The sequence below is a fragment of the Quercus lobata genome, chromosome 4, assembly GCF_001633185.2.
Source record: "Quercus lobata isolate SW786 chromosome 4, ValleyOak3.0 Primary Assembly, whole genome shotgun sequence".
NCBI classification, from domain to species: Eukaryota; Viridiplantae; Streptophyta; class Magnoliopsida; order Fagales; family Fagaceae; genus Quercus; species Quercus lobata.
Genome location: NC_044907.1, coordinates 36,027,004 through 36,041,292, shown reverse-complemented (window position 1 = coordinate 36,041,292; position 14,289 = coordinate 36,027,004). Strand labels below are relative to the sequence as shown.

General features: G+C 30.7%; 1 protein-coding gene and 1 pseudogene across 1 annotated transcript; one reads left to right on the top strand and one right to left on the bottom strand.

Moving 5' to 3' along the window:
* Positions 1-3,760: 3,760 nt before the first annotated feature.
* On the bottom strand, positions 3,761-5,238 carry LOC115983673 (zinc finger protein ZAT9-like). Its single transcript, XM_031106404.1, has one exon. It carries the CDS (start codon positions 5,026-5,028, stop codon positions 3,793-3,795), a length of 1,236 nt encoding a protein of 411 aa, XP_030962264.1. The 5' UTR covers positions 5,029-5,238; the 3' UTR covers positions 3,761-3,792.
* A 3,481-nt stretch (positions 5,239-8,719) lies between these two features.
* On the top strand, positions 8,720-8,806 carry LOC115988187 (annotated as a pseudogene).
* Positions 8,807-14,289: the final 5,483 nt, after the last annotated feature.

Genomic DNA, 14,289 nt, shown 5'->3' with positions numbered 1-14,289 from the left:
AAAAAGTCATATACCCAAAATAAAATATTTAATTAAAAAGGGATAAATAAAAGTATAAATAAAAAAAAATTCAAATTCCGTCAAAACTAGAATACATGTTATATATATATTAAAAAATAACTATACAATAGAATTTTAACTTATGGCATCCGCTCATTGATAATTGTTCATATTATCACACTAATACACCAATTGATTTGGCTTTAGGTGGAGTTTGAACTTGAAATTTTTTATTCAATAGCAAGATACATTACCAATTTATACAAAACTATAACTACTTACAATATAAAAAAATATTAATTTTTTATTAAAAAAAGAAGTGCCTTTAAACATGCGCAGGATTTGTGTGAAGATACTAGTATGTATTATTATTATTTTAATCTTTTATTGCTCATTGAATGCTAGGTTTGAAAATTTTATTTTGCATCAATGATTTCAAATGCAATAAAAGGAGGTGAATTGTAATGGCTTTATACCTAACATTGATTCAAAGACCCAAAATGCAAAAACAACCCCCTGGGTTTTGGGGTTAGTTGCAAATTGACTCCTTAGGGTTTCAATTCTTTCTCATAACACCTTCAGGTTTTTTTTTTTTTTTTTTTTTTTTTAAATAAATTTTTTTTAAGGAAAAACACCTTAAGGTTTTTATATTCACAAATTAATCCCTATGTATTATAATAAAATTATTTTAAAAATAAAATTAATCACTATGTATTATAATCCCTATGGCTAAGTCCCAAGCTGTGTCTTCTCCGTCGAATGTCGTTGATCACCATCTTCGAGCCTGCATCTTAAATATCATTAGCTTGTTAAAGCCAGCCGAGCTAGGACCAATACAACTGACCTTCCCAATCATGTTTCGTTGCAAGCAGGCAACCTCTCTCCGTCTTTTTCACTTTCTCACATCTATTCTCGTTTAATCCCACAACTCTCTCTCCATATCCTTCTTCTTTTCTTTTTTCAAATTCTCTTCAATCTCTAGCCTTTTAAAAAAAAAAAAAAAAAAAAAATTTCCTTCCTACTTCGTAATAGATTCTTAAACCGGAGTCCCACTAATTTCATCTCAAAAAAATGGTACAAGTTTTATTCTTAAATTAGTTTTATATTAAAAAAAAAAAAAAAAAAACACCTTAGGAAGTCAATTTACAACTTACCCAAACCCTCTTTTTGTATTTTGGCCTAAAATTAAATCACATATTATAAATAGAGATTAAATTCTGTAAGGATGTGATGCAAAACTCACGTTTTACCCTTCCAATCCTAATATGCCATATCATATTAGCACATATTTAAAAATAAGTATAACCACACTCAGTCAATTCTAATACCTATATATAAATCTAACTAAATTGAGAGTTTATTGAGATGTTATTAGGATTTTAAGATGTTAGTGGTAAAATGTTGATGTAACAATCTCTTATTGTATAGTGTAAAATATGGGTTTTATACCCGATCCTTACTAAATTCGGACTCTTATAAGTATGTGTACATTTTTTTTTTTTAAAGAAACATAAATATGGGTAATTTCTATTGTAATGTTAGACAATATAGATTGGTATACTAATGAATGTACTAATATAAAGGAGGGGAATAGAATACAAATCCTCTGTACCATTTTTTTGTATCACTTTATGTTCCATCAATCACAACTTGTCATGTATTTTTTTTCCATTTTAAACTTTAGTTATTTAAAAAAAAAAAAAGGTAAAATCAATACTATGGAAGGGTTTCTCGTCTCGGCCCCCAATTAGTAGGTATTGTCCGCTACTACTACACGTGTCTTGGGCACAAGCTTATAAAGTACATGTTGGAGGCGTCTCTCCCTGATGTGGGATTGAGCAAAACCGTGAGGTATGAGCCAAAGTGAACAATACCTACTAATTGGGGGCCGAGACGAGAAACCCTCCCACAAGTACATAACAAATTATGATTTGTAAAATATAGAGTGATACACAGGATATGCAACAGAGAAGATGTAGTAGTAGCAAAAACTAAGATCTTGCATCTTTAATAATAATTTATTACTCTTCTTTTTAACATAACTAGTATTTAGTACTTCAGCAAAAAGAAAAAAAGGTATTTAGTACTATTCATAAATAAAAAATAGTATTTGATACTATTTGTTTTTGGTAAGATAATTTCTTAATAGAAGTCCAAACCAGATTGTCAGGATGACAACCACCCTTTATGCCAGCTCTACCTGGATACCAACAGACCATCATGCTAGCCTTGCTCCTTAAAAAGGGATGTACTCATTCTTTTCCATTTGAGGATTGAGCACCAAACTGTCTACTTTTTCCTTTTCTTTTTCTTTTTTTTTTTTCATACAAAAAATATTAAATTTATTATAAAATATATTATTTTTATGGACATTATAAAATACTTATAAATAAACATGACAATTAATATAATTGATATTACATTAATAACATATACAATAAATGCAGTTTTAAATTTTATTTATTTCATGTTTGAATGTTTACATCTTAATTTATAAATTTTATGTAGGAAAAAAAATTGTACTATACTTAACAATTCAGCATTAATGAAATTCACTCTTTTGATGTTCATATTTTGTAGTAGTTAATGAGATCACACATTAATGAAATTTAGCATTCTAGCTCAATTAATTTTAATAAAATCAGAACTTTGAGTAAATGACTAAAACACTCTCAAATGTTCAATAAAGGAAAAGAAATAAAAAATATATATATATATGCAAAAAAAATGAGACTTATGTCATTTACTACAAATTTTAATGAATTTGACCAAAAGTCTCCATATATTTTTCACTAGGCCTGCCTGAGAAGGATACCTTGGGTCACGCTTAAACCAAACAAAAACTTTGCTCTCTCAGCAAAAGCAGTGATTCTACTTTTTCTCACAATGACCTTTTCTAGATTTCCAACACACAGAAATGGAAAAATCATCATGAAAATTGGATACACCTTTAAAAGCTATGAAATTATAGTCATTAAATGCCTTTTTTTTTAAATAAAAATTATTTTTTTAATCTGTACAGTTTATGCAGATCTATATTAGTGAAGCTATATGACATTCTCACTTCTATCTATCACAAAAAAGAAAAAAGAAAAAAGAAAAATGGGACAGTGGCAGATATAAGAGAGTTGGTTTTTTTTTTTTTTTTTTTTTTTTAATTTAAATTTTCTACACGAACCGTACAACTTACAATTCTAGCAATGAGAGGTGGAAGTTACTTTTCTATTAGTAAAATGCACAGGTTGATCAACTTCTTTTGACAATGACTTTCTAATATACTTTTTTTTTTTTTTTTTTTTTTTTTTGAGAAGCGACTTTCTAATATACTATTAAGCAAAAGTGAATGGTGGAACAGTTTACTAAAACCACCTATTAACATCAAAGCTTTTTTTCTTCTAGCAAAAAAACACATTCTAGTACAAAACCATAATAATCAAAAAAGAAAAAAAATATATATACTAACAAAAGATAAACAACAACAACAAAAATGAAGCAAATTGTAAATAAATATGTGGTTTGCTCCATTAACAGATGCTCTAAAAATCAGTTGTTACAGAAACAGAACATAATTCCGAGAAAAGAATTACAGTTAGACCAAAGAAGAATAACAAGTAATATGCTATATAATTAAGTAGAACTTTCATTCTTTTTTTTAACCCAATTTTCAAGACAAGTTTGACATAGAACTAGATCCAAGGATACCCCAAAAAAAAAGACCAAAACTTTACCTTGGAATCAATCTATTTTGTTGTGCAGAAAATTTTTTTTTTCAATGCTGAACTTCATTCATCTTCATCGCCTAATGGGGTTCACAAATTCTGCATCAGAAACCGCTGAGTGCTCGATTTGACTAATGTCATCATCGTCCATTGGAGCTGGAAGATTAAGATCTATCAAAGCTTGTCCAAGCTTGCTTGAAGCTCTAGCAGAAGCTGGTGTTGAAGTTGAACCAGTTACATGGGTTCTCTTGTGTCCACCAAGAGCTTGTCCTGACGAGAACACTCTAAAACAAACTGGGCATTCGTGAATCTTTTTCTCTGGAGTACCCACATTTTGGTGCTCCAATTTGGGCTCATAATTATTAGCTGGAGTTGTAGTACTAGAATTCAACTTGATCTTCTTGTGACTCGCTCTGTGCCCACCTAGTGCTTGATAAGATCGAAAAGTTTTCTTACATGTCTCGCACTTGAATTTGCCACGCGTTCGAGTAGTTGTCTTTGACAATTTGATCGGCTCCTCGGACTCATCGCTCTCCACAGCTTCGTCTTCTTCTTGTTCTTGCTCTTGTTCTTCTTCTTCTTCTTCATCTTCTTCTTCGTCTTCTTCAACATCATCATCTTCGTTGTTATCCTGTGGTTGTTGTTGTTGTTCTTGTTTCTTCCATTTGTCTCTTGAAAGCATCATGAGGCAAAAGGCAACAGCTTCTTCTGTGGTGGCATCGGAGATCGAACTCACTGGCTCAGGCTCAGGCTCAGGCTCAGGCTCAGCCCACGATGATTGATCAGCAGCAACAGCTTTGTACTTGAATTTCAGCTGCTTCTTCATGGCCTCAGCTTGTTCTTGAATTCTCTGGTGATGGTACTGGTGGTGGAAGCTTTGGTCCAAAGTCCGAGTCCTCTTGGATCGTTTCCTAGTTGGGTTCTTCGAAGACTCTGTCTCGCTCTCTCTGTCTTGAAGAACCACAGACCCAGCATCCACAGCAAAAGAGAATTCAGGATCTACCATACGAATGCTTCTCTTTGGGTTCTCTCTTAGCCCATAGATACCCTTCTCATCATCATCATCATCACCATCATCTTCTGAAGAAGAGGAAAATGATAAAGAAGCTGACACAGTCCCACTGAGTTGGTTCTGTGGTGGATGTTGTGGTTGTGGTTGTGGTTGTAGTGGTAGTGGTTGTGGTGGTGGTGGTGGTGATTCTGGCTTTTGAACAATTGGAAGATTCAACATGTGAGACCTCATGTGACCCCCCAAAGCTCTACCATTAGAGAAGCTCCTCAAGCATAGTTTACACTTGTGCTTCTCCATATGTGTTTTTAAGAATTAAAAACAAAGCACCAAACCCCAAAAAAACAGAGCAAGAAAACAGAGCAAAAACAGAGAGTTTATATTATCATAGGCCTGTTTGTCTCTCTGAAAAGCTTGTCTTGTGAAAACTGAAAACTCTCCCTGCCTCTCTCTCTTTTTATTTTCCTATGTGTGTGTGAGAGAGAGAGTGTAGAAACTTAAAAAGGAGTAGGTGACAAGCATTCCTCCACCAAGTGATATATACAAAGATACAAAAAAATTAATTCCAAACTAAAAATAAAAAACAAAAAGGAAAAATCTAAAATTGGATTTTCTTCTGATTTGGGAGTGATTTTTTTTTCATTAAAACGGAAAAACAAATTATAAAAAAAATATTTCAATTAATTTAAAGCTTAATGCATGAAAGAGAGAAATGAAAGACATGTAACATGCGGGCCTTGCCCGTTTCTGGTATTTATTCCCAATCCCATCTCTTTCTCTCTCTTTTTTATTTTTCTATCTCTTTTTTTTTCTAATTTCCCAAATTACCCTTCCTCCCACACTCTTCAAATGAATCAAAATTAATAAGTACTTTGGTTTCAACTTTATCCAAACTTATTTATTTTACTTGTTCATGTTCAATTTTTTCTGGATACAACTATACTTTTTGGTTACTTTTAGTAAACAAAATAATCGGCAATAAATTGACAAATAAACCAATCAAAATGCATACTTTAGTATGTTTGTGCTCTAGAAACAAATGGGCTGTCCAATTTTTTTTTTTTTTTAAATTTAGTTTTAGTTTTTAAATGTAGTAAAAGAAAAAAAAAAGTTTTGGGGTAAGTAAATGTAGTAGTAAACATTTATTAATTTGTAAATATATATTTGTGAAAATTTTTACAAGGGTATTTTAGGAAATTCCAAAGGGTGCCAGAATAAACCGGTGGTTTGCTTGTACAAGTCAAGGAAACTGCTGGGTTTGTTGTAACGACGAAGCAGAATGAAAACCCCACAAATACCTTATGTATATCAAAGAAACGACCCCACTTGAGCTAACCTCACAGCTTTGTGACTTTGGCATTAATAACAGGCAATCATTACCCAATTACATCAGTGCACGTTACCCTCATGTCCACCTGGCATCTCCTCAGCCAATAGTTTTGTAAACAGTACACTTTGGTACAGTTACTTTTATATATAAAAAAAAGTATTCACATCAATAAAACCTGAATCAGTTTTTTTTGCTTATTTATTTATTTCACAGATTCTGTTACCTTTATGCCGGTGATATTACAGCCAATTGTCAGTGCTTGTAGCTTTAGCATGCCGGATTGTCCTTAATTTTTTTTTTTTTTTTTTAAATTTTTATCTACAAGTTTTTAATAGTGATAATTAGTAAATTAAGTTACTAAAATTGTAATTAAATTGGTAACCTTTTTTTTTTTTTTTTTTTTTTTTTGCAATTTGCTTAATTTGGGGTTATTACTATTATTTGTTTTTTTTGTCCCCTTTAATTTTGGATCTTTGGTTGAAATGTGAGAAGGAAATGAAGGGTGGGAAACGAGTGAGAAACTAACCTCTTCCCTTTGAGAATGGAGTTTTCTATTCTAATGCGGAAGTAAATGCCGTTTTGTTAGGGGCTGGTAGACCCAGTCCTACAGTCCTATAGTGCTTCCTTACCCCCCCCCAACCCCTATTTGATTCTTCCAAATGAGCAAAGTCCATGTGGGTTAATAAATTACACATCTCTTAGACTAAACCTCTAACCACTACATTTTGTTGAGAGTGCCATATCAACAACAGCATCTAATATCTAATTGGTCTTCACTTTGCTTTGTGTCTTCTTCTTTCTCTTTCTCCTCCTCTTCCCCCCCTCCCCCCCTTTTCATTTCTTTATCACATGTTCTCTTTTTGTCTTAAAAGAAAATTTATAATCTTTTAAAGTCAAGCGTAAGGCGTGAGATATTTAAAAATCTTGTAAATACCACATGTTGCACATCTGATAGGAAATTGGAGTGAATCCTTTTCCTGTAAGTTATAATGAAAGAAAACTTTAATTGCATTTGGACCAATTCTTTTTTTTTTTCTTTTCCCTATTAGCTTATTAGCTTATGTACAATTTTTTAGTCTCGTTAATTTGAAGTACAATTGTACTCTCATTAATTTTTAGCAAATAAAATAATAAGTTTTTTTTCAAGCAAATGGTTGATTCGAACCCACTTTAACGTAAATAATCAAGAGAAATACCAAAGAAAGTTGCAGATCCTGCAAGAATTAGGCTGTCCATCAATATATTTAGAGGATATTGTGTATAATATTAGAAGAAACTCACTCTGTGTCTATATCTGTTAGGGTAAAATATAAAATCAATGAGATTTACTAATTAACTAATTAAAGTCTTACAATCACTTACCTTTAACTCCAAAAAAAAAAAAAAAAAACCCTTAAAGTTTTACAAACAAAGTGTCTTTTGCTCATTTCATGATCCAAATTAAATGGTATAAATATTAAAGTGTACAAAGTACTACATTGTTTAACATTTGAAATTATGATACCATTTACACCTTTAGATACAAAAACCAAAATCTTGACCATAACAAATGGATAATCTCCAATTCTCTTAAATTGAATAGGATTTTAACTAAGAGCACTATGGCTTCATGCCATTGCCTAGTTCTCCTATAGAAGATTGAAGAGAACCTAAGTTTAAATTTCTCTTCTTCTCATTTGTTGGAAGCAAAAAATAATAATAAAATAAATAAACTGAAAGTCTTAGAACAAGTGTAATTTTTTAGTCACTGAGTTTTTGTTTTTATTTGAAAATTTAATAATTATGATAATGAGGAGAGAGGGATTTGAACTTTGGACGTTTGGGTTGGATACACTAAGAAGTACCAATCAAATTACAAGGCTTTTGAATAGTCATGAACTTTATCATTGTGGTTAACACCCATTAAAAATTCAACTTCAAGATCGCTCTCTTTCTTAAATGCCATTACGCTTGAATTAAAACAACAATAACACTTATTGGGCTCATTTGATAGGTTAAGTACAAAGTATCAAACTCCTTTATTGATTTATTGTTGCACTTGCAAAGTTTAGGGATGGTAATTTTGCCCCATCCCGCTTGACCCGCCCCTCCTCGCTTCGCCTCATGTGGGTTTTTCCCACCCTACAAAAGTGGTGGGGCAGGGATGGGGCGAGATTTTAAACCCGCACCACGGGATAGGACGGGGATGGGTTTACACTTTTTAGACCCACCCCACCCAACCCCACCCCGCCCTGCATTAATAAGGGTTAAATTGTAAATTTTTTATACCCTAAAACCTTACTATTTAAACAAAAATATCATTAGCTTATTTTATTCTACCTAACGTGGTTTTACGTCTTTTTTCTCTCTAGCAAAGTTGGAAATAAGGTACCAATTTTAGCCTTTTTTTTTTTTTTGTATTTATTAGAAACAAATTTATATACTATTGAAGTACTGGTTTCATTTATGATTCATACGTCTTTCTCAACTTACTTTTTATCATGAACATAATATAATTTTTTTTTTAATGAGGTACGGGTTTGAGGCTCTAAATATTTGTGTCTGTGTCATTGTTTTTGTAATTTTGTGTGGGCATTTGGCTACTTAACAACACTACTTCTTTATGCTTGTCAAAATCCATATCTATTTTACAAGTTGGGTTTTTGTTTTTTAATTTTTGGAGAACGAGATGATGAGGAATATGTTTCCCTATTGGTTTGGTTGCAGATATGATGGCATCAATCATGTACTAGCTCTAGCTAATCGTTCTAGTTCTCTACACAAAAATTTATACAATTTAATTTAGTTTTCTGTATTTTTATTAAAAAACATAAGGTACAGGTTTGAAACTTTGTCCCATTCTCTATGAAATAGTCTCAAAATGGAAGGAATTAAATAATGCACACTACTTAGTATAAAGGAGATTTGTTTTAGTGTTTTTAGGCCAATGAAATATAAACATTTAGATAATATTATTTAATTTTTGCTAAAAATTAGTTTGATTTGATAGGATAAATTTATTTATAATTTCAAGTATATTTTTATTATTGAAACATGTCATTTTATTTGAAAAAAAGGTAATAGTTGTAGGGAAAATTAACAAGAAATAAAGTTTTATGGTGTAGGGCGAGGCTTCGCGGGTCTTTGCGGGGCCTTAAGGGGCGGGGATGGGGCAAGAAAGTTTCCCCGTCATGCGGGGCGGGGCGGGGCGGGGTTGGGGCAAAAAAATTCCATGCGGGGCGGGGGCGAAGATCTCATCCTTCGGCCCCGCCCCGCCCCATTGCCATCCCTAGCAGAGTTTGCTCATTTGATAGGTTAAGTACAAAGTATCAAACTCCTTTATTGATTTATTGTTGCACTTGCAGAGTTTGTATGACATTAGGTTTATAGAATGGTGTATTCCTATTATCCCAAATTGGCTTGGTAGCTAGACAATTAGCCTAATTAAGGTACCATATTTCACCTGATCATGTGTTCATGTGATGTTGAATGATAAAATGAATAGATATTTGATTTCTTCTTTTTTTGTAGGGGAGAACGTTGATTCCTTTAGTTGAAGCAAAAATCATTGTAATTTTGCCAATTACTCTTTTTTCTCCATTCAAAATCAAATGTGACGATGCATTTTGATCAAGGGTACGACTCTCAATTCATAGATACTTACGAAGAATACCAAGAACCTTGCTAGAGCACCCATGGGGAAGATCCACTAACACTTAAATTAGCAACATATCAGACTATCAGAGAGTGAAGTAAAAGATCTATGAAGGTTACTATTATATTTCTTACCTCTTAGGGTTGGTGATGGGTATTATTTGTATGACTGTTGAAGCATGAATTACTACAGATTATGGGGATTTTATCTAACCCAATCTCTTCCCTTTGATTTAGGGATCATCCTTTAGCCATAAAAGGGTTGGTAGCACGAAATCGAAGGGATAATAGGACATAGAGCACTTCCCATATACGTGGAATTTGACCTTTGGTGAATTTTGCAAGTTTTTTGGGTGCTTTGGCCAAGCTAACACCCCATTGATCCGAGCTACCACGTCAATAACTTTATCTAAAGCTAAGCTGACTTGACGGGACATAATTTCTCTTTAAAACTTAGCATTAGATAAGGTTGATAATGTGGCAGCTCGGATCAATGAGTATGTGTGTATGTATATATATTTAGGTTTAATTTTCATTTTCATTATACTATAGAAGCATTAAAATCTTATCATGCTTACATATTATAAACAAACTGATTTTTTTTATTCGTACGTTATTTTATTGAGTAAATATTGTCACATGTAAGAGATGGATTACTAAGTTTTGTACATTAATATGAGTTTTACAATAAATCTAAGTGATATCTTCTAAAGAAATTATCTAGATGATATGAGGATAGTTATTAGCATTGTACAATACATGATATGTATCAAACGAAATTAAAAAAAGAAAAAGTATTGTATCATAGGTGTGGATTGACTATACTCATGAATCATTGATAAATAAATATGTATAGTATGAATCACACGATACATAGATATGAGGATTTAAACTGGATTTTTGTTCAAATTCGTGCTTGTACAATTTTACACCTCTCTCTCTCTCTCTCTCTCTCTCTCTCCAGAGAAGAAAGCACTAAATGAAACAATAAATAATATATATATTGTTGTTTTAGGTTCAAGAAACTTGAATGCCAAAAAAAAGTAAAGAAAAAAAAATTCATTGAAATAGAATAAAAAGGATAGTCTGTATATGTTGGAGACAATTAATGAAGAAGAAAATTGATAATAAAAAGATGTTAACGATGGTATGACTTTGTAATATTGGCTTGGTATATGGAGATGAAGTTGATTAGGCAATATGATGAATATAACAAGAAAATAAATAAGTATTATTTTGTCTTGTATCATGTATTATCACTTTTTGAGTTTGACAAATTTAAATGTGGATTTTATACAATATTTTCATTTTTTTTATTTAGTTAGTTTATTTTAATGTTATTGCATAAATTATGAATATAGTAGTCTTTAGTTGAATATATTCCAATTTTATAATAAAAACATATTATATAGATATTATGAATATTAGAAAATGTTTGTGTATCTTACTAATTACGATAGATCATATTATATAATATAATATACAATGCAAAAAAAAAAAGAAAAAAAAGATTCACAATATGATTCACATTTCAGCAACTATGAGTGTGAGATCTAACATATATCAATTAATATACATTTTATATTATACTTTTTTTTTTTTGTTTCTTTTTCAGCTAATTTATTTTTCAAAAAATTTCCTTTAATTGAAGCTAAATATCCATTTGATTGCCAAGTACTTAAAAGTTTTATTGACTACTTACAAATTCTCCAACATTGAGGTTAAAATTGATAATCCATTGGTAATGACATTCTTTCCAGTGTCTCATGCCTTTGGTTTGAATCACGCCTCCCTCTTCTCTGCCATCTACCTATTAAAAAAGAAAAAGAAGAAAAGTCTCCAACCATCTATAGTCTTTATAACAATCAGGCTTTACCATCAAGCAAGGTGGTATTTTTTTTAGGTTTATGTGTTGCACTGATTAAGCTTTACTATTGACAAGGGAAAGCATCTCCTTGAAAACTCCACTTGATCCTTCCCCCACATGATTTTTATTATTATTATTATTATTTGAGAGAGAGAGAGAGAGAGATTTGTTTTCGGTTTATCCTCTTGTAAGTTTAACATGGTATTATCAACATAAAATTTTTATTTTTAAATTCTGAGTCATGATCATCTTACTTAAATTGAATATATATTTTAAGGATTCTCAAAAGCTTTCCTAGTTGAAAATATTATTATTTTTATAATATTATAAATATATCTATGCAATGCACATGTTGAATTAATAAAAGACTAAAATAAATAAATAAATTTTTATTGAAATCTCTTATAAATTTCAGTAATAGAGTTTTAATTAATTGAAATAGATTTTTAAATTTCTTGGAAATTTTAGTAATTGATTTTCATCTACAGCAAATTATCGTAATTAGTGAATTTAAAAAAAAAATGGAAAGGAAAACATCATAAGTCAGGTTATGTTAGTAACAAAACAGAAAGAAATCGTTATGATTTTGCTATGTAAATATTAATGTTGCCAACATATATAGAAGCTCAAGCCTTTTCAGCCTAAGAATTCATTTTCATTATATAATTGTATTTTTACAATGTTGATTAGAGCACATCATTTTGATTATTTTATGATTTTGCTAAGAAAATCAAAATACTCATAAGACACATAATATTGTTTAGAGTACATCATTTTGATTATATTATGAAGAAAAAAGTCTTTTTTATTATACATGAAAACACGTCATTTTAATAGGAACGTACATTTTTTATTAAATGATTAATTTAAACTAGTTGCTAACTTGTGTGATGCACTGAAAAGAAATCTTTTTTAATATACATGACAACATGTATAATTCTAATAGGAACATTCAATTTTTTTAAATGATTAATAAAAATTAGTTGCTAACTTGTGTGATGCACTAAAGAGATTTTTTTTTAATACACATAACAACACATAATTCTAATATGAACATTCAATTTTTATTAAATGACTAATAAAAACTAGTTACTAAGTTGTGTGATGCACCAAAAAGTTCAACAAACAAATATTTATATACAATACCAATTGAATTAAAGATAATCTCATTGAATAAAAGTCAAATTACAGAATTTTCACAAAAGATTTTACACATAATTTAATTATTATTTTTAGAGAAAAACAGAATTTAATCAGATTTGTATGGTGTTAGGTTGCAATGATGGCAACGCCATCTTTTGTAGTATTTTATATTTGTGATTCAAATCTCACCTTTCACTCCCCACTATATACCTCTATCTTAAACTACTATGTATACCTCAAATTAAAAACTAGGCTAAAGGCTAAAGTGCAAATTACACCCCTAATTCTTGGGGGTGTTTGAATGTTAGATTCAAAAGTTTCATAATTTGGATTTTACCCTCATTAAGTTATATTCCATATGCATTAGTAGGCCCTTCGTCCATATTTTTGTAAGTGCTATATAAACTTGCTACATGTGTTTAGTTTATCTAATAAAATAATGCCACAACATTTTCATAGCATAAAAAATCTTTAAATAATTAAAAATGATGTTGCATAATTAATAAAAAATAATGTGACATCATTTTATTGAATAAACTAAACACGAGGAGCAAACTAATGTAGCACTTAGCGGGAAATATGAATGGAGAGATGTTGATGCAAACAAAATATAACTTTAAAGGGTAAAATCCAAATTTTGAAATTTCAAAGTGTAAATCTAAACACTCCCAAATTTTAGGGGTGAAGTTTTACTGGTTTACATTTTAGCCTAAAAACTAGTATATATTATACTAAATTATTGTCATGGAAAAATATCGAATTTCAAAAGTTTACACGACAGTATTAGACAAAGTAAACCAATATATATATATATATATATATATATATATTCCTAAAATAATAATGGAATCAGATATGCCACATACTTTGTTTTGTTTTGATTTTTGATTTTTGGCCTTTTTTTTTTTTTTTTTTTTTTTTTTTCTTCTAGTTGATCCTTTTTCCAAACAAAATAAGAGTGTCCCTAACTTTTCCTCAATGTCATGGGTTGAGTGGACTTTGCCCCTCTTGATATTTTGCAAGTTCCATCATGTTGGCCTTAATTACGTGTTGCTAATGTAATTAATAAAATTTGATGCTCTTTCTATAATTTCATCGTTGTTTTACTCTTCTCTTCCTTTGTCCACAAATCATCCAACCCTCATTCATTAACTCTTAAGTCCTGATGAAAGCATGAAATGACCCCAACTACCCTCTTAATTAATATTTGATTGACAATTGTCTTAATTTGGCTTAGGTATTAACGTAAGATATTAAATCATGTGAGCATAAGTGCTAGTTTTATAAGTGAGAGATGATGGAGATTTAGCAAGAAAAGGAAAGCAAACAAAATAGATAGCAAATAAATCATAAATGTTGGCTTAATTAGTTGGTAGCTTCAAAATGAAGGGACAATCCCACTCCTACGTTTTGAGCTTCCCTTATTCTCTCTCTCTTTCTCTTATTTGTCTATGCATGGTGATAAGGATAAGAATGACAAAACTCTCTCTTTCTCTCTCTCTTCAAATTTGTCTGTGTGCATGGTGATCTATGTACAAAAGTATGTATTTTGGTACAAGTGTGCTTCGGATTCAACATCGTCGGAGAC